This window comes from Diabrotica virgifera, chromosome 5 (assembly GCF_917563875.1).
Source record: "Diabrotica virgifera virgifera chromosome 5, PGI_DIABVI_V3a".
Taxonomy (NCBI): domain Eukaryota; kingdom Metazoa; phylum Arthropoda; class Insecta; order Coleoptera; family Chrysomelidae; genus Diabrotica; species Diabrotica virgifera.
The window spans coordinates 155,213,819-155,234,847 of record NC_065447.1 but is presented as its reverse complement, the minus strand read 5'-3'; the positions used below and the strand labels follow the sequence as shown (position 1 = coordinate 155,234,847).

General features: G+C 33.4%; 1 protein-coding gene across 1 annotated transcript in view; it reads left to right on the top strand.

The window, feature by feature from the left end:
- Positions 1-19,744, top strand: part of LOC126884513 (uncharacterized protein DDB_G0284459) — a 244,961-nt gene extending 225,217 nt beyond the window's left edge. Inside the window, exon 4 of the mRNA XM_050650452.1 lies at positions 3,570-19,744. Coding sequence (XP_050506409.1) covers positions 3,570-3,757 — 188 coding nt within the window. The 3' untranslated portion in view covers positions 3,758-19,744. The remainder of the gene's footprint in view (positions 1-3,569) is intronic.
- Positions 19,745-21,029: the final 1,285 nt, after the last annotated feature.

Genomic DNA, 21,029 nt, shown 5'->3' with positions numbered 1-21,029 from the left:
TTTGTCAAAATGACAGTGACAATTTCTCTATGTTGCCTAATTAGTTATTAGTTATAATATCGTCGGCTTACTGCCAAAACTAACTAACTCCACTTTTTAAAGTTTTGAGAAATCTACCTTTTAAACTTTAATTTGAAATGAAAAATCGTCTGAATTTAAATAATGATTTAATAATTAAAAAATGTGACAAAAATATTTTTCAGTTATTAAATAATTTTTTAAATTAAATTTTCAATTTCAAATTAAAGTTTAAAAGGTAGATTTCTCAAAACTTTAAAAAGTGGAGTTAGTTGGTTTTGGCAGTAAGCCGACGTTATGTTTGATTTCTTGTTAGAAATAAAAAATTTTAGTAGGTCCAAAATGACACAAAATCTAGGCATGGGATAAATAAGTTTATTTGAAGGAAGTTTATTTTTTTGTTCTTCTTAATGGCGGTAAAGGCTCGTTTTTTTAATATTGTATTTAATTACAGAGTAATTTCCACATAAAGTTTTTCAACCTAATAAAAAACTTTGACTTTCATTTAGCAGATGTCGCTAGGCACTCTATAACGTCAGTTGCAGTGCGAGGACAACTCTCGGAGGTTTGTCACTTGGGGCAGAGAACAGCAAACCTACGCTTCTCTGATGATGCCTCCAACAAGAGAAACGTCGATTTAGAGTGCTGGTTTTGTGAAAAGTGAAAGTGAAAAATAAGACAGTTTTGCCTTCTCATTGCAACTGATAAAAATGGTATACATTTTTATTTTTCTATTAGTATTACTCCTATAGAGTAACTAGGTCCATTTTCCGTTGGAATTTACCAAGCTGTAGAGGGGGTTGTGAATTGCAACTTTTAGAATTCCCTCTTGTCTTCACTGCAGCATCCATCTGACTTGCAATTTTTAGAAGCCATGGAGGTGTCACCAGGAAAATGGTCCAATAAGTTTTTCAATGGTCAATAAAAATATTTTTAATGTTTTTATTAGGTTGAAAAACTTTGACTTTCTAGAATTTATTTTATTATTTATTTATCTTATTGATATGTGAACGTACAAAAGTGGACAACATCAATCCCAAATATACTATTTCATGATAAGGAAAGAAGACATACGTGAATTCAAGGACTACAAGGTAATAGTTAGTGAGACAGTAAGCCAACAACATAAGCTGCTTGGTCTGGACATTGAAGTAAAAAGGGAAGCTAAACCAAAATATTGTAGAGGACCACAAAATATCAAGTGGTGGATGCTAGAAGATTAGAAGGAAGGCATGTTCAGGGAAAGAATAGTAGACAAAATATGTTGGAACATGAAAGGAAGCCTTAATACAATTTGGAGAAAAATGGCCAGTAGTATTAGAGAGACTGCTATTGAAATACTTGGGAAAACGCCAGGAAAAAAGTTTGAGGATAAAGAGACTTGGTGGTGGTCAAACGAAGTACAAGAAAAAATAAAAGAGAAGGGAAAATTATATAAAAAGTGGCAAGAAACCAGATCCGACACAGATCTTCAAAACTATATGGTGGCGAAAAAGGAAGCGAAAGTAGCAGTAGCAAAAGCCAAAGCAGAAGCGTATTCAAACCTATACGATCAACTTGATACCAGGGAAGGCGAAACGAAGATATATAAAATAGCCAAACAGAGAGCAAAGAAAGCAAAAGATTTTAATCAGATTAGATGTATCCGAGATGAAAATAATAAAATACTACATAGTTCACGAAAAGGATGTCAAAAAGAGATGGAGAAAGTACTTTGACAGCTTATTAAATGAAGAATTTGATAGAGTCAACGGAGACAGTAGCAGCAATGGTCACCAAAATAACAAACGAGGAAGTGGCTCAAGCGCTTCAAAAAATAAAGGAAAGAAAAGCAGTAGGACCAGATGATATTCCTGGGGAAATATGGAGAGCATTGGGAGAGACAGGAACAAGGTGGCTAGCAGGTTTATTTAATAGAATTATGGAAGTTGGACAAATGCCAGACGAATGGAGAAGCAGTATACTAGTACCTGTCTACAAAAACAAGGGAGATATACAACAATGTACAAACTTCAGGGCTATAAAACTGCTTAGCCACACCATGAAAATATCAGAAAGAGTAATTGATAGACGGATACGTGAAGAAACCGAAATATCCGATAATCAATTTGGCTTTATGCAGGGCAGATCAACAACAGATGCAATTTTCATTGTAAGACAACTAATGGAAAAATACAGGAATAAAGAGACCAACGCTCATATGGTATTCATTGATCTTGAGAAAGCATATGATAGAGTTCCTCGAGAGATTCTGTGGTGGGCACTCAATAAGAAAGGAGTCCCTGGCGAATATGTAAAGATGTATGAGGGAGTAACGACTAGTGTTAGGACAGGTGTGGGAGAGACTGATAAATTTCAGGTGAAAGTAGGATTGCACCAAGGCTCGATTCTTAGTCCTTATTTATTATCATTAGTTTTGGACCAGATAACAGCGAAACTACAGGGCAGCATTCCATGGTGTCTAATGTATGCTGATGATGTAGTGTTAATAGGAAATAGTGAAAATGACTTAGAACAAAAACTGGAACAGTGGAGACAAGCTCTGGAGGAAAAAGGTTTAAAACTTAGTAGGACAAAAACAGAGTATTTGGAATGTTCATTTAAAGATGGCGTTACTACAAATAAAATGGTATCTTTGGATGGTGAAATGATTATGAAAAGCAATAGTTTTAAGTACCTAGGATCGGTATTACACAGTAATGGAGAAATAGATGGAGATGCATGCTGTAGAATTAGGGCTGGATGGATGAAGTGGAAAAAAGCGAGTGGTGTGTGACAGAAAAATTCCAATGAAGCTGAAGGGAAAATTCTATAAAACAGCCATAAGACCGGCTATGATGTACGGAACTGAATATTGGGCAGTGAAAAAGAAAGAGGAACAACGAATGCATGTGGCGAAAATGAGAATGCTTAGATGGATGAGTGGAGTGACAAAGAAGGATAAAATTAGAAATAAGTATATTAGGGGAAGTCTAGGTGTGGCACCAATTGATGCCAAAATGAGAGAGCATAGGTTAAGATGGTTTTTCAACGTCGAGACGTTAATAGCTGAAGTGCAGATTCCTGGAAGGAGTAGAAGAGGAAGACCAAAGAAGACCTGGGGTGAGACGATAAGGCAGGACATGTTTTTAAAGGGGATTAACATTGATATGACCCAAGATAGAATTGTGTGGAGAAATGCAATTAGGGAAGCCGACCCCGCATAGTGATAAGGCAAAGAGCATGATGATGACGCTGTTTTTCATGTACTTTACTTATCTTGTCTTAATCCGACGTTTTCGAGTTTTTCTAAGAATAGATTTTTTTACGGACTCCCCTCAACGCATGCCCCTGTATTGAGTCCATATATGGTAGGGGTACATTTACAGGGTACAAGGTTTCTCTCCATGTGATTTTCTGACGCGCTTGAGTAACGCGTAATATGAAAACTTTTTAGCGTCCTTTTTTATTATCTTTTTTATGTAACTCGGATATCCGATGCATATATCTGCAAAAATCTAATAAATAAACATGTATGTAAATAAATACTAATACATAATATATCATTTTAGGATCATCGCTTGCCAATTACACACCGAAAAGTACCGAATCTTTCCAGCCTGGAATAACGAGAAGCGTCCCGCAGATGGCGCCCCCTTCTTCGAACAAAGTTGAATCGACTGAAATGGAGCAAAATTTTGAACTGGACGAAATCGATAAGCCATTCAGCTCCGGACATACTGCGGATATACTATTTTAACTTTAATTTTAAAATTATACAGTGTTTGTTGTGAAGCCAAGAAAGACCACATCATTTTGAGAGCTATTTTGAATGTAAAGAGTGCTTTAAAAGCTTTAATATGTAATATTTCAAATTTACTCAGTCAGTTCGCATGTTGATCAATCAGTTTTAGGGATTACCAATTTTATACAACTGCAAGATGATGTGGTCTTAATAATAAGCCACCTGAGATTAAAGAAATCAATTGGAAAAGAGATAATTTTAATACGTGCTTTTAAATTGCTATTTTACTCATACAAAAATGTTATCAAAAATGGAATAATTGTTTATAAAAACAACTTTTGGTGTGTTGTGCCTTAGTTGAAATGAAATCTTACTAAAAGTTTAACTACATACTGATGGTCCGATAAGTAAACCCCTTTGAAATGAAAAACATGTTTTTCCTGAAAATTCTTTTATTTTATTCGATATCCTTTTAGCTCAATATAAGGATTCCAAGGATTTTCCAACTTTTTTATGCCGTGCGAATAATACGATTCTGGAAGCTCTGCGAAATAGCTGTTTGTTTCTTCAATTATCTCTTCGTTCGAGCTGAATTTTTTATTTACGAGTCGTTTCTTCAGATTTGGCAAAACATAGTATCAGAAGGGGCAAAATCAGGTGAATAAGCTAGATGAGAAAGCAATTCGAAGCCCAACTTATGAATTTTTCTATTGTCGTAACACTTTGTATAACAACACTTTTTTCTTCTTCATATGGGGCCGTTTGTCACTGAGTTCCTGCTTCAGTTTGTCCAATAATGCACAATAATATTGGCTATTGACCTTTTTCAATACAGTCAATTAAAATTAGGCCTTGTACTGCATTGAGTAGGCAACATAAAATCAGTGTTTCCGTACTTGTAACTAGTAACGTTTTAAAAATATCTTACACGTCCCTACTAGTCGTAGCGGTATGACTTTCGAAAACATCGAATTTGATCATAAGCGGGTGCATTAAAAGATATCTTACACTGAGTATTTTATTTCTGCACATAATACCTACATATTTAAAATAATCTCTCCCCTACTGCTCGGCCATAACTCATATTCCTCAATTTACTGCTCGGATTACAATCATTTACAATTACTGCAGGATCGCAATCATTTACAATTACTGCAGGTCATAATTCACAATCCCTCCGCTACTGATCGGTCATAAAAAAATAACACTATCTGCATATTTCGTTTTTAATTTTTAAACTTAAACAAAAATTATGTAATAAACAAAAATGTAATATGACAAGTTGAATTTGAGGGTATTGTCCTTTTCATGATCATTTTTCAGTGCGTAACAAATGATAGGAAAAAAGGTAGGTCCGTGATAATACACATTTATGACATTTATTCTAACATGACATTTTAGATAAATCTGACAGTTGTCACATTTTATTTTCAATTTGGAATAAAACCAAATCAAATGTGTTTCTTGCATTTATAAAATGGTATTGTCTTTGATTTGTATAGTCTTATAAATTATACAGATTATATTTGTAATATTATTATCTAATTAAAAAAAAATATTTTTTTATTATGGCGCCATCTATCGACAACTAGAATAATCACCGAACTAGAATAATTACTAAAGTAATACTCGACGTGCCTTTTTTTCTGTCATATACAATATAATGCGTTAGAAAGAAATCGAAAAACTGTGACGCACTGAAAGATGATCATGAGAAAAAGAGTAATACGATATTTTTAACGATCACGATTTTAAGTCAGATGAATCATTTTTCACCTTATTTTTCTAATAATTTGATTTTGTAAAAGCATAACTTTGATTATTAATTTCGTATCGCCGCTTATTTAGTCTACCAAAAGTTATCAGAATTTAACGACAAATACAACGCAGTTTTCACTCGGGGTGTTGACTATGCTAATATTTTTATTTAGCATAATAAATTGTACTTAGCTACAATACCATCCATATTCATTTCAGATACTTCCATCTCGCAAACAAAAACACATAAAAATAAACATCTGGCGGTGAGTCACGCCTCCCAAGAAAATGTACGCCGATGACAAACGTTCCCAAGCGAGACCTGCGAACTCATGAACCACAAACCATACATACTCATAGACGTTTCACGACCATGTTAATCTTTCGGATCGAATTAACGCCATCTCTTGATTGGAATGGGAACTAAATTGACAAATTTCAGTTACGTGAGAATTTCCAATTATAAATTTTGCGGGATTTTTGATGAAATTTCGCAGGAAATTAAAACAACAGAAAGACAATTCAATGTTTTATTCCATATTTTACTGAAAACTTCAAATATTCCAATTTTTTTTCAAAATGCTAAACACTGCTGCCATGTGTCACGTGAAAGCACTGATGTGTAATATCGAGTTGAATGAAAATTTTTGAAAGAATCTTGTAGGGTGATTGTTTAGAGTTTGGATAAATATTACCTTATAATCTTTTACAAACTTCCAAAAATATATAGGTCCGAAATGTTGATGACACACTTGTCTATTGGAATACACTGTTTCAGGATCTATTATATTGTTTTTTTTTAGTGTGGAGAAACACAACACGGGATGATCAATGTAAACTAAAAATTCTACTCATAAAAACGGAGAGGAGGTTAATACAATTGATTAAAATTGTGATTAAATCTAATTAAAAACGTAACACCACTATAATAAAATCATTAAGCCACAAACTGTAAAATAAAAAGTAAATAACAAATTAATTTAATTGTCAACTGTCAGTTGTTAAATATGACAAGAGAATTAACTGACAGCGACATCTCTGGATTGGAATGGTAACTAATTTGCTGTCTTGACCTTGACAATTTACGTGAAACGTCTATGAGTATGTATGGTTTGTGTCATGAACTGATAGTAGGATGCGCAATACTGTCTACGCAGTTCGCCGACGCAGGTTGTGTCTCGCTTAGGTTCAATTTGCGCCGGGCCTAAGGCCTGGAATAGAGTTTCTATAGTCTAGCCTAGCCGCTTAAAAGATGTAATGATCCCGTGAACGGCACGCCCTCTTAAACGTTCCTCGCCCGATGTCACCACTTTTCCCACGTTTACACCGCTCAACAAATCCGAATTTTAAGCACTGCTTAACAAAATTCACCAGCGCAAGTGCAAGGCACAAATAATGACGATGTAAATAGTTCTTAGATCTTAGAAGGTCTGGGGCTTCGAAGATCTGTCAATGCTTGCATTGAGAGATCACGCCACCTTTGATTCCATCTTTTAAACGGCTCTAGTATAGAAGTAATGTTTTTTGTAAGATCGCAGTCCCAATAGGCAAAGGAGATTACATATCAGACCATCAGATATATTATCTTTATTCCATCTTTGTAGACACAATTTAATATTTATGAGTTCAGCTCTTTAACTCCGAAAGACAACGTAGTTACTTCTATTTTAGTTAATAATTTTTAGGATTTTTTTATTAAATATAAAATTTTATTGAATACATTTTTTTGATTATTGTCCGTACTTCTACTTTTTATTAACTTTGTATTGCATTTAAAATTAACAATTCTTTTCAAACTGATTATTTTTAGCACAGTGGCTTTAACAAACTTGTCTAATCTCTTTCGAGAACAACTCTTAAACAACAAAAGTATTTGTACATTGAAATTCCAGATGAGCATTCCAGTATTCGAAGCTATCACATCTTTTGGAGATATTTACACATTTGTACATTATTTTTTCTACTTTTTACATGTTTGCAAACCTTTTTTACTCCAATATATTATTACCAACGATAACGAAGGTGGGTAGGAGTAAATAATGTTTGATATTGATGGTATGTTAAACGCAGAACTTTCTTCATTTTACGACACCTGTTCAAAATTTGCAGTATTGTCATTTATTGCGATAGGGCTGAATATCCTAGAAAGTTTGTACATAGTTCTGGCAAGAGTGCATGCCAGGTAATGCTTTGAACACACTGTTGATTTATAGACCTTTCTTCATTTTATGTCACCTGTTCAAAATTTGCGGTGTTGTCTGTTGTTGCGATAGGGTTGAATATCCTAGAAAGTTTATATGTCTAGCAAGAGTCACGGCAGGTAATGCTTTGTACACACTGTTGATTTATAAATTAATGGTCGAATATTTTATCTGTATTTTAACTAGTTTTAATTGCCATATACTGACCACTGCCATATATTATTCATGAATTTGGGCCATATACACATAATAATAATCTATTTTAGCTTATTTTCTAGTTTTTTTTTATATTAAATCGTTATGAAGCTTTAGGGTAAGAACAGAACAAGTGGATCGCGGTGGAGGTGGAGGTCGCGGTCGATGTCGATATCCATGTAAAACAAACACATTGTAGTGAATGGACGAGAACAGAGCAGGTAAGTCGCGGTGGAGGTTTAGCGCGATGCCATCCAGGAGGTTTACATCGATGCTTTTGAAAATAAAATGAGTTTGTTTTACATGAATGTCTACTACTCGGCCTACAAGGATGCTTCCCTGTGACTGGTCCGTTCGAAGCCAAGTTGTCATTACCTGCGCTATCTGAGTTGATACTTTTTATATAATCCCTTTTTTGTATTCAGTTTATTTTTGAATTTTTAAAGTAATTAAATACAGTATATTTTTTTAAATATTAAGGAGGATCTGATTATTTACAGCTGACATTTCATCACTATCATCACTTCAATGACACAACATCGCAAAAGCACAGTCTTTTTGTCATTCAAATTTCATTAAACTACTTCACTTGATAGTGGTTCTAGCTCGACTGACAGCGCAGGTGACCTCCTTGCTATGTGCTGTCGACATCGACCGCGACTTAACTAGTAGCATCCACCGCGACCTACACCTCCACCTCCACCTCGACCCACTTGTTTTGTTCTGACCCTAAGTTATCTATCTGGATCTTAATTATAAATAAAACGCAAAGTCTTTTATCTCAGTTATATCCAGTTTTATATGAGCCCTAATGTAACTCTTTAAACACATATAATACATTATTGTTATATTAAATTTACAATCAAGATGCAGTAGAAATAAACAAACCAAGACAAGTTAAATGCTACTAATAGCACTCCCGAATCATAATTTACAATGTATGTAAGATTCTTTAAAGACAATCGTAATAAAAGTCCGTGTGATGTTTAACAGTTTTAATTAATCAAATAGATAACTTAATTATTGATACTATTAAATTGACGAAATGTAAAAGTGTTTGTGTAATTGCGACTAAATGTTCTTGTTCTTACAAAAAGAAATGTATTTGCGTCTTGTATGTCTTTTTACGTCTTATCCCCTAGAACACGACTGTCGCTGTTCTCATCTTAAAATCGACTGACTATACCACCCCCACGCTAAAACAAATTCTCTTAAATACATCTAATCTCATTTTTCCGTTTTCCCATGAGAACCAAACTATTAAAATTAGTTCAAAGTTGCGAATGTTATCCTTACTTAATTAGGCCTTAAAGATTCAACGTTAGCAGTATTTCGGTCCGGCTACCGTAGTAATCCCAATTCGTTCCACCCATCTGTGCCAACGTAGGTCCATATGTGTGAGACTCTTATCCCGTTCTCGTACTAATAATTAAGAAAAATGATATACAGGGGAATTTAAAATATAAGGTAAACTATTTACAATTCTACATGTATATACATTGTAAATCCCAAATCATTATTTCCAAACTTTACACATTGTAAATTATGATTCGGTAGTGCTCCTAGTAGCATATAACGTGTCTTGGTTTATTTATTTCTACTGCATCTTTTGATTTAAATTTAGTATAGATATGTACTACTTCTTGGTTTACTCTCGTATTTCTTAACATCGTTCATATACTTTTTCATATAAATCTCTCCACTTTCTTTTTTAACATCTAACATTCTTTTTTTACGTTTGTGTCCTATGGTCATGTGCATGGTGGTCAGAAAAATTAGTAAAAACGACAGTGTATGGTTTCAAAGAACTTTTATTTTTCAACATAATCTCTTATATCGAGACCTTTCATTCTGAGTGTTTCAATGTCGTTGTGCCTTTGTGTAACATTGCTCCGAAAGTGCAGCAAAGTACTCACCTACAACAGCAATGACTTCTTGAGTGGAGAAGCGCTAACCAGCGAGGTAGATTTTCAATTTTAAGAATAGGTCAAAGTCCGAGGGTGCCAAATCTGTGATGTAGGGTGGATGTTTCAGAACTTCACATTGCAGTTCCTTCAATTTCCCTAACGCCAAAATACTTTCGTAAGAAGGTGCGTTATGCTGATAAAAAATATTTTTTTTAGGTCTGTTTTCACAAATACTTGCGTCCAGTTTCATTAGACGTTTAGAATAGTATTTACTAGTTATTTTTTTACCTTTTTCAAATTGTTCATTCAACAAAATTTTCTTCCACCTCTAGAAACACTGACGCTATGACTTCTCTCGTTGATGGCACTTAGATGGTTGTCTTTGGTGATGAAGAACTGGTTTTTATTATTAGAGTACATATTAGCAAATTCGCGTAGTTTATATGCCGACCTTCCAAAATCATGTCATGTACATTAATGTGGATGGTTTCCGGTATGACTTCTTTTACAAAGACTATTATCAGTGCACGATAATTTGATTTTTTCCATTTTTAACCTCCCATAAACGATTGTTTACTCTCAACTGCTGCATGTGTGTTATTTTAATAAGCTGATATTATTTTCCAATAATTATTATAAAAATGAGCTTTTCAATTTTCTTTTAAAATAATTTTACCCACACCAACGTTCTTTTTTCTGTAACTTAACGAACTGTTAGTCCGATTGTTTTATTGTTTAATTCTCATTTAACATACTTGGAACTATTTATGAATACTTCCTGACAAAATGTAAGAATATGTTAAGTCATATTCAAGAAAATGATCGGCCAGTCGTCGTTTTATTCAAAATCAACAGGTAACTGTGTCTTTGAAAACTGCTCTTTTTTGAGGTAAATTTGTTAATTATTTTATAGCATATTCGTTGATTTTGAAATGTATAACGAAAAAAGTTCTGCGTTTACTCTAATGTATTTATTAAGGGAATCAAATTTAATGAAAAAAAAGGTAGAATGGTTATATAATATAAATATTATTTTTCGTATTAAGAGTAGGTTGAAATATTTGCCAATTTTGGGAACCTAAATATTTTGTCTCGTTTGTTGTCTTCGTAGTAAAAATATTTGTTTATGTATGTATCGTTTAAAAAATATGTATGTGTGAAAAATGTTTTCCCAATTTTTATTTATTTTTTAATGAAATATTAAAAGTATAAATGCTGTTTTGATCAATAAAATATTGCCGGATTAGCTAATTTTACCAGCTAGAAGCTAAACATTTCATCATTGTATCTACAGTACACCTTAAAAGGCTTTCCATCCAGCTGTTTTTAATCCATAAAACTTAATTTAATAAATCAAACCTGTCTATAGTTCTTTGATGTTTTACATCGTCAAAGATGGCGAACTGGTGGGACTTTGTAATATAATTTTGTTTCGGTCGGACCAATTCAAAATAGCGGCCGTTCAATGGCAACAGTGTAAAAAGAAAGTATGGACTACCCCTAATATATATAACTGGAGGCTATAATTGGTATCCTCCAGTTTTTATGAACACGCTCAAAAAGAACAATTTATTTTTTAAGTTTCTCATACTGTTTCAAGATTTTTCCTACAAGTCAATATATGACGTGACACATCATTATTTGTCACCATTTATAACGTCATCATTTTACAAGCCCTTGTCACTCAACATTCAGATTTTTGTGATGTTCTGTCAGGGCGTTTTAAAATGGCGACCGTTGAGTTGTGAAAATTATCTGAAATTTACTTCATTTAAGACTTAACTCTTTCTTCTTTCTAGGAATATGCTTATGGCATACGTTTTCAAATTATGTATCCTATTCCATACATTGTTATTTAAGAGTACACGTGATATTTTTGATGTAATCTACATTAACCAAAAGTGAATTAATAAACTTAAATATAAAACCCATAACTAAATTAAAATTCATGGTGACGTTTCAATTATTACTTTAATCATCGTCAGAATAATTAGTTTCTTGAGCGGATGCTTTAAAGATACTTTAAAAAAAATTTTAAAGCATCCGCTCAAGAAACTAATTATTCTGACGATGATTAAAGTAATAATTGAAACGTCACCATGAATTTTTAAAAAGTGAATTATAATAAATCGTAAGAAATTGGAAAAACAGTGTAGAAAGAAAGTATGGACTAACCCTAAATAATTGGTAATATCAAGTTTTTATGAACACGATCGAAAAGAATAATTTATTTTTCTAAGTTGTCTCATACTGTGATAGGATTCATTTATTTATTGACGTCTGTCAAAGATATGACGTCATTAAAATTTTTCAAATTTGGTGACAAATGACGTGACACATCATTTGTCACCATTTGTGACGTCATCATTTTGCAAGCTCTTGTCACTCAGTATTCAGAATTTTGTGAGATTCTATCAAGGCGTTTCAAAATTAAAACCGTTGAGTTGTGAAAATTATCTTAAATTTACTTCATTTAAAGACTAACTCTTTCTTCTTTCTAGGAACATGCTGCTGTGCTGCTGAATGGCATAAGTTTTCAAATTATGTATCCTATCCTATGCCATACATTGTTATTTTTAAGAGTACACATGATATTTTTGATATAATCTAATTAAACCAAAAATGAGTTATAAGTAAACGTAGGAAATTGGAAAAATGAATTGACCACTCGAGCATTTTTCATGAAAGTTATTAGCAGAAAAACAACAAGGTTTTAGGTCAGGAAGATTATGCACCCACGCTATATTTATAATGAGACAAGTTCAAGAGAATTAAACACTATCAAATTATCAGGGGTAGTCCATATTTTTTTCGACACTGCCACCATTGAGAAATAAGTGCACTGACCATTGTGAGTTACAGAATAGCTCTAATTAAGTCACAAATGAAGTGATTATTTGTCATATATGAGCCCACTTACAACAGGTTTACAACACTATGCGATGTTGCATTATCTTTATGAGAAGAAAGTAGTCTCAAACAAATAGTACAAAATATATCACGTGTTTTTCGAGGTAATCTCTTGTGTATCTGTCAGCAGAATGTCTCTTCCAAACCTTAGTGTATTATGAGCTTTCAATAAAATTTTCTCCCATAAAGTGTACCCTTACCACAAAATGACTAATAGAAATGCAGTTCTGGTTATATCGCTTTCAAGAACGTTTAGACTTATATTTACGACAAATGTATGAATAGATATGTATCTCAAAACAGGCTCATCAGTAAAGAGATAGATAGATAGATAGATTTAAAGAGGTGGCCTTTTGGCTTATTCCACTGCGACCTTTTCAGATCTATTGTAGTCTTCTAGTCCTAGATTACATTCTCTAGCCTGACCCTTTTTAAAAGGTCTTATAGCCTAGAGACTGAACCTTCCATGTAGATATTTACCGGTGGATTTTCTTCTCCTAATGCGAAGAATCGCACATTTACTAGACTGTCACACTGACATAGAATGTGCTCTGTTGTTTCTTCTTCCAGGTGACAGGATCTGCACAGGTTATCATCTGACAATCCCATCATCTTCAAGTGCCTATTAACCCATTTGATCCCACGACATTTTTTTTGGATAATATAACATTTTTTTGAATCCCCTTGTTGAACCTGGGTTAAAAAGCAAAAATTTATTGTTATTTGACATAAAAAATTGAATTTTTGGCAAAAATTAGGTGTACGCATACGAGTACAATGGGCTGATCGGGAGTCAAAATATAAAACATTGTGTTAACATGAAAATGCTTTATTTTCTTACAACATAGGTAGGTATTACATACTTGGGTATATCCTGTATTATAATCTAACTAGCATGAAATTGTACAAAACAATCATGTTTCAAACAAAAAGTAACTTCACACTTTATAAAAGTCCAACATACTGTTTGGTGGCATAAGCGACATCAAAGTTGTTTGTCTATTTTCTTTGGAAAATGACCACTTTCATCCATTTTTAGACTAATTGGTACAAATCCTGCTAGTCGTTTTTTAGAATAAGTAGATTTTTTAATGTAGATATTTTTTAATTTCTTGGAAAAGGTTCCTTGAAATTGCATTAGTCACCAATAATTGCGCTCTCGTGCATATATGGTATCCAATAAAAAGTAAAATAGCCTGAAATATCTTTAGCTCTTCCTGCGTTACATGAAGTGATGATTATTATTTTGAGGGACATATACTTGTATGTTCTGTAATAAACAAGCACCACACTCTCGCGAAGTTACTTTGGGAAAGTTGACCGAAGGCCGAAGTATCCGTTACTACACACACGTTCAACTTTTCGAGGAACACATGCAAGCGGGGCTATACCGACTTCGTTTCTTTGACTTGGTCACAAAAACCGCCATAGAATGGAAGTACACTCTCGTACTCGCCGAACTTCGATCGACTTCGCGAGTAGTATAGTGAGCGTTATATAAGTATTCAATAATTTCATTGTCGAAAAATTTAGCGAACTGATTCGATACAAGATTTACCTCGGAATTACTCTTTCATATCATCCAGACGACCTTTGTAACCTGTTGTAGATGTCATACCAATATAAGTAATTTCTTCCGTCCGCTCAGATTCTTTTGTTTTCTTTTGACCCTTCCGTAAATTTTCTCTTCTAATGGCAAGAGGAAGATTGTCTTCTTCGTCGTTGTCATAGTCAACACTCTTGTAATGAACTTATATTTCTCCGGGAACATCATTCGGAAAGCTTTGGGTCTGAAGATCATCCTCATCTTTGTCCTCATTTTCAGTTCGATTGTCAACCTTAGGAGGAATAACTACCACCGATACATCTTATGAGTGGAAATCGCTATGTCATCATGAAGCTAAAGCGAGTGTTTTATAACGTTTTCCATAAAATCCAATGGGACTCATACGCGGCAATTCTTGAAAATCAATTCCAATAAAAATATTGAACATGAAAAAATAAAAAACCAAATAAACATATTTGATCTCATACAAACCCACTGTACTCAAATGAGTACATGTCTATTTTGTAATATAAAAACAACAATAATAAAAAAATTCTTATCCGTATAAATAAACACTACCAGTACTTACCCTTCCAACAATAAAAGGTAAAAATATGATAAATAATACCAAAATCCAAAATAGCAAACACTTCAATGATTCAACAGAAATATGGAGGTTAGCTTCTAATTACTGCGTCACAGGTTAGAAAGGGGAGCGTCACCGAGGATATAATTTGTGAAAATCTATTAGAACAGTGCCTAATAGAATAGGATATGTACATGGAGTACCACTCTTTTGCAAGATGTGTCACTACTAGGACATTTTTGCTGCTGTACTCGGACGAGTACAGTGGGACCAAATGGGTTAAGCTTTACAGTGCCTTGTTAGTAGACCTAGTATGGTTTTCACTGTTTTCCTCTCTTTGCTTATTAGGTCTGCGTAAATTTTAGCAATTGTTCTGTAATGACTGTTTCGCCTGTCTTTGCCCTGGTGAATTCCTCCACTATTCCAAAAATTTGTGAGCTATCCACTTTCTTGTGGCCGTTCTTGTTACTGCCTTAGCAACGTCGCAGAAGGGTTCCGGTCCAACGACTGCCATTGATGAGCCTTGTTTAGTCATTTTATCTGCTTTTTCCAATTTAAACATGTTTGCGGGATTTAAAAACATGATGAAATCTGGATCTGCATATTGTTGATACCAATTTTTTATTTTCTGATTATGGAAACCATGGTTTTGAGCTAGTTTTGAAATTTTTTGTAATATAGTCCTTTATTACTAGATTTTAACGCCTCGTACCATTCATACTATTATTGTTTCGCAGTATTAATGTTCGATCATTAGGTGTGTTTTGTTATTTGGTGGATGGTTTACTTACTTTTACTTTACTCCTCTTGATTCCATTTGGAACATAGGGCCTCTACAGTCCTCCTCCATTCATCTCTGTTTCTGGCCAGAGCTTTCACTTCTTTCCATGTTAACCCATTGTCTTCTAGCTCTCTGGTAATATTTCTTTTCCAGTATGTCATTGGTCTGCCTTGTTTTCTTTTTCCAATTGGTTGGTAATCCAGGGCTTGTTTGGTTATATCATCTTCATTTGTCCTTAATGTGTGTCCAATAAACTTCCATTTGCGTCTATTTATCATTTTGGCTATCGGCTCTTGATTAGTTTTTTTTTAAAGTTCCTTGTTACTTCTCCGATTTGGGCAATATATTTGCAATATTCGTCTAAGGCATCTATTTACACATGTTTGAACCTTTTGTATAATCTTTTTCTCTATTTTCCAAGTTTCTGCTGCATATAGCACAATGCTCTTTACATTTGTATTAAATATCCTGATTTTGGTTTTGGTTGTTAATTTATTGGACTCCCATGTTTTCTTCAGCATATATAACGCATTTTGGGCTTTAGTTATCCTTCCATTAATTTCCTCTTCTATTCCACCGCTAGCGTCAATCATGCTTCCCAGGTATCAAAACTTCTGTACATTTTCTACTTCTTCTCCTTCAATGAATATACCCATTTCTCTTTCCGTATTTATCTTCATAAGTTTGGTTTTTCTTGTGTTAATCTCTAATCCTATTTTTCTTGCTTCTTTTGTCACCTTTTCTGTTTTTTTTTCTGCATATGTTGTCTTTTTCGGACACCAGACATATATCATCCGCAAAGTCTAGATCTTCAAGCTGACCGAAAGCATTCCATCTAATTCCTGTTTTATTTTTCGTTGCCTTCTTCATGACCCAGTCGATTAAGATCAAAAATATGGTTGGAGATAGAATACACCCCTGTCTGACTTCATTGTCTATGTTGATTGGTTCTGTGAGTTTCCCATTGTGCATGATTTGTGCGGTATCGATCGATATGATATGAACAGTAATAGTGCGACATTTAAAACTTTTTTGGATTAGGTAATATTTTATGTATTTTTTTCATGATTTGTCTAATATAATACCGAAATATTTGACTGCGAGAATGATACAATGTGAATAACCGCAAAACCCATAGAGAAAATATTGGTACATCAAAATATACAATTAAGATTGACAGCATGTGTAGATCAAATTTAAGAAAGAAATACAAAAGCTTGGACGCATAGATTCATGATACAGGATATAAGCATGACCGTGGCTTTCAAAAAACACCACAAAACCAAGGGAATAATGCAGGTATTGACAGGGTTTGAATTCATTGCATAATTTTACATGTTCATTATTATAAACATCTGTATAGTTGTTTCTTACATCAATATAATTTTCATTGTATAATTTAAAATGAAATGAATTAAAAATTAAGCTAGTTTCCCTTTGCAGATTGCCAGATGTTGGGTTTCTGATTGCATGAGTTAACCTTATTAACCAGAATCCCAATAATGAAATTATTTTGTTTGTATTACTTGGTTTCCCAGATTCCTATTTATATACATTACTCCCTTCTTAATTTTGATTCCCTCCGTAGATGTTAAGGAATATTGCGAACTGCTTTAATATTTTAATAAGTACTTTTATCTAGTATATAAGGTATTAGAAATTAAGTGAATAATTGTACTGATCACTAAATTTATTCCTACTGTATATTTTTTGTTTTACCCTTAGTTTACATGTTTAAGTTTTTTTATTTATAATCTGTGATTTTGAGAATTTGTGAGGACCAACAATGTTTTGTGTTTTCCACGTTGCTTCTGTTTAATGTAGCTTTTTGCTTATCTTTGATTTAATTATACAATATATACAAAGCATGTACATGTTTCATTTTCCGAAATTCCAGTACACTGTGAAATTAAACCATAGTGTTTATGTGATACAAATTCCTACTGTATATTACCAGAGAACAGCAGTTCTCGCCAGTGGCGCACACCTACACCCCCTACACGCGACACTATATATACACGAAATTGAAAATTGGGCCAACTCCCATCTTAAAGTTCAGGAAAAGACTCACCCATTCATATGGCAACCATCCATTTTGGTCCAAGGGTGTGGATTTTACGGCCCTTCCTATTTAGGCTCTGTTTTTCGTTTTCGTCCCCAAAACTACCAACAACTTCGAAAATTTAACTCTGACCTTTGCGGCTTCTAATAGAAGCTATCATTATCTTTCCAACGCATGTCTAATTTTAAAAATCAGTTATACCGCTCAAAAGTTACCGAGCTCAGAAATATGAGTCAATTTTTATTTACAAAAGTGAAAATGTATGTGGATATGTATGTATGTATTTTTACTACAAAAACGTTATTACGTAGGTCAAAATTTTTGACGTAAGAGATCTGTCAAAACATTAGAATGTGACTTTTCATTATTGCTATGTTTATTATAAACACGGCAATAATGAAAAGTCACATTCTAATGTTTTGACAGTTCTCTTACGTCAAAAATTTTGACCTACGTAATAACGTTTTTGTAGTAAAAATTCTATATGTATGTGTGTGGAAAAGTTAAACCGATCTGAATTTTTTTCTGTGTTTGAAGAGGGGGTGAGGGCCGATTCAGAACCGGTGTAGTTTGTAAGTTTTGACTACCCATAAGCCAGCTATAGGACTTGGTAGGTACAAAACGGCCTATTTTTTGGCGGTATATATCTTCGGTTCAAGAAGAGACAGGAGAACAGTAAATACACCAAATCAATAGCGTTGAGTTAAGCTTTCAAATGGTGTCTAAGCTGTTAGGATTAGACATACACAAGGCTCAGTATAGCCGAAAAACTGAAAAACTAAACTTTGAAAATTTTGGTTTTTCGACAATTACTCAAAATTTCAACCTACGAATTACGCCAATAACTGAGCATTTGTAGATGGACTCTAGACGAATCTAACGGTTATACCTTATATCCGGGAAAATTCGAATTTTTAAGTTATAGGCTTCATAAGTATGATAAAATCTATTTCTTATGGGACAAACGGTTTTTCAAGCTCAATAATTTATGTATAATAGCTTTAGTTATCATACTTGACCGTAGATGCATAAGATACTACTTGTCAATACGTTTCAAACTCATGTTTAGTGAACAAAGTCGGTTAAGCCGTTTAGAAGTTATTAAGCTACAAAAGTATAATCTAATTAACGATTATTCCCTAAATGGTTTATGTAGTGGTTACGACGCTAATTTGATCTGGCAACGGGCAATCCGAGTTCATTTACCGGCCATCCCAATATTTTTTTCAATCTATTTCGAATAGAAAAAAATCTAGTGTACATTCGATGGACACTAGATCATTTGGGAGATAATGCGACAAAGGCGACCATTTATAAAGCTTAACGTGTAATCGAGAAACATTGCATTCAACTTTATACATTTAGTTTATAAATAACTTTGAAAAACTCCTGATAAAAGAATAAAAAACCGCTAAACGCCGTAAAAATGAGTGGCGCATACAATATTCCAGCTACAAAAGATCTGATATGAATATTACGTGTCGCGAAAATGTATTTTCATTTTGATGCAAAACAAAATTCTAGTTTTATTTTAAAAGATTTTTTCATAATATTTGTTAAATTTGAAGTAAACAAGAGTTTCAAAATTCAAACTGTATCAAAGTTACTCTTTTGTGGCGCGTTTTACTTCAAATTGGGCAAATATTATGAAAAAATATTTTAAAATAAAACTAGAATTTTATAATAAATCGGCACCCGATTTGGGCGTCGAAACGTTAATAAAATTATTTTTTTCATTTTAATTGTGGCTTATTTCCCATATAAATAATTAATTAACTAGAATTTTGTTTTGCATCAAAATGAAAATACATTTTCGCGCCACGTAATATTCATATCAGATCTTTTGTATCTGGAATATTGTATGCGCCACTCATTTTTACGGCGTTTAGCGGTTTTTTATTCTTGTTTTTTGTTTTACCCTTAGTTTACATTTTATTTATAATCTGTGATTTTGAGAATTTGTGAGGACCAACAATGTTTTGTGTTTTCCACGTTGCTTCTGTTTAATGTAGCTTTTTGCTTATCTTTGATTTAATTATACAATATATACAAAGCATGTACATGTTTCATTTTCCGAAATTCCAGTACACTGTGAAATTAAAACATAGTGTTTATATGATACAAAACGTATACAAAAAAGTATTAAATAAAGGACCCCGCAACATTCCTTATGGAAAAGTGGCCCCGGTCAAATTTAACGAAAGTTGGGTCAATGATAGTTCTCAGTGTGTAGCAGTGGCGGCCGGTGAGGTAGTGCCATGGAGCTATCTGAGCAATTCTGATTCAAGAGATATAACACTTGTCTAGGGTTATACTGAGTGTTTCCAAGTTACGAGCACTTTTATTAAAAAATCATACTGATTTGATCGCCCTGTATGTTTCTAACGGTGTAGTGTAAACTTATTTTTTACTGCTTTTGACTGTCAATATTAAAGTAGTTTTGCAACAATGTACAATTTTCTATAACTACACAAATTGTATACATGGTAAGTCAAAATGTAAATACAAGATTTTCTTCATAATTTTAAATGGAACACCCTGTATTTTATATTATTATCGAAAAGTTCTATCATTATACTTGCATATCTTTTAAATATTCCCTATACCTAAAGTTATTAGTTTTCGAGATATTTTAGTTTTATTGTTGATAACAACATGTATTACTTAGTTATTGATAACAATACTTTAATTTATTAAAATTTATTAAGAAAGCTAAATTAAATAAAAAAATGTTCAACGCACTTCTTAAACTATAAAAGGTGTTCAAAGTGACCTTCTATAATGCCTACACAAGCCTGGAGACGAGTTTCGAAAGACGTACTGACGTTTGTAAGCATTTGTTATGTGACACTTTGAAAGGCGTTTTGAATCCTTATTTTCATATCGTCAACTCTTGGAGGTGTCCTATACACTACATCTTTAATATAACCCCAGAAAAAGAAGTCAACTTCGTTTAATTCTGGTGATCTCGGTGGCCAGTGAACTGGCCCATCTCTTCCTATCCATCTTTCAGGAAATAATTCATCGAGTTCACTGTTGACAAGTGCGTTGTGGTGAGTAGGGGCTCCGTCCTGAAGCTACCACATATGTTGGCGGATGTTTAATGGTACATTTTCAAGTAGAAGAGGTAAATGATTCACTAGAAAATTTAAATAAACCTCACCATTTACCGATTCCTCAAAGAAAAAAGGACCTATAACATAATTGCCCATGATTCCACCCCAAACATTTAAGGACCATCTCGTTTGACTATGTGTCTGAGCACATAGTACGGATTGGTTATAGAATAATAATGAAAATTGTGTCTGTTTACACTATTTTACACCATCTTTGTGGAATTT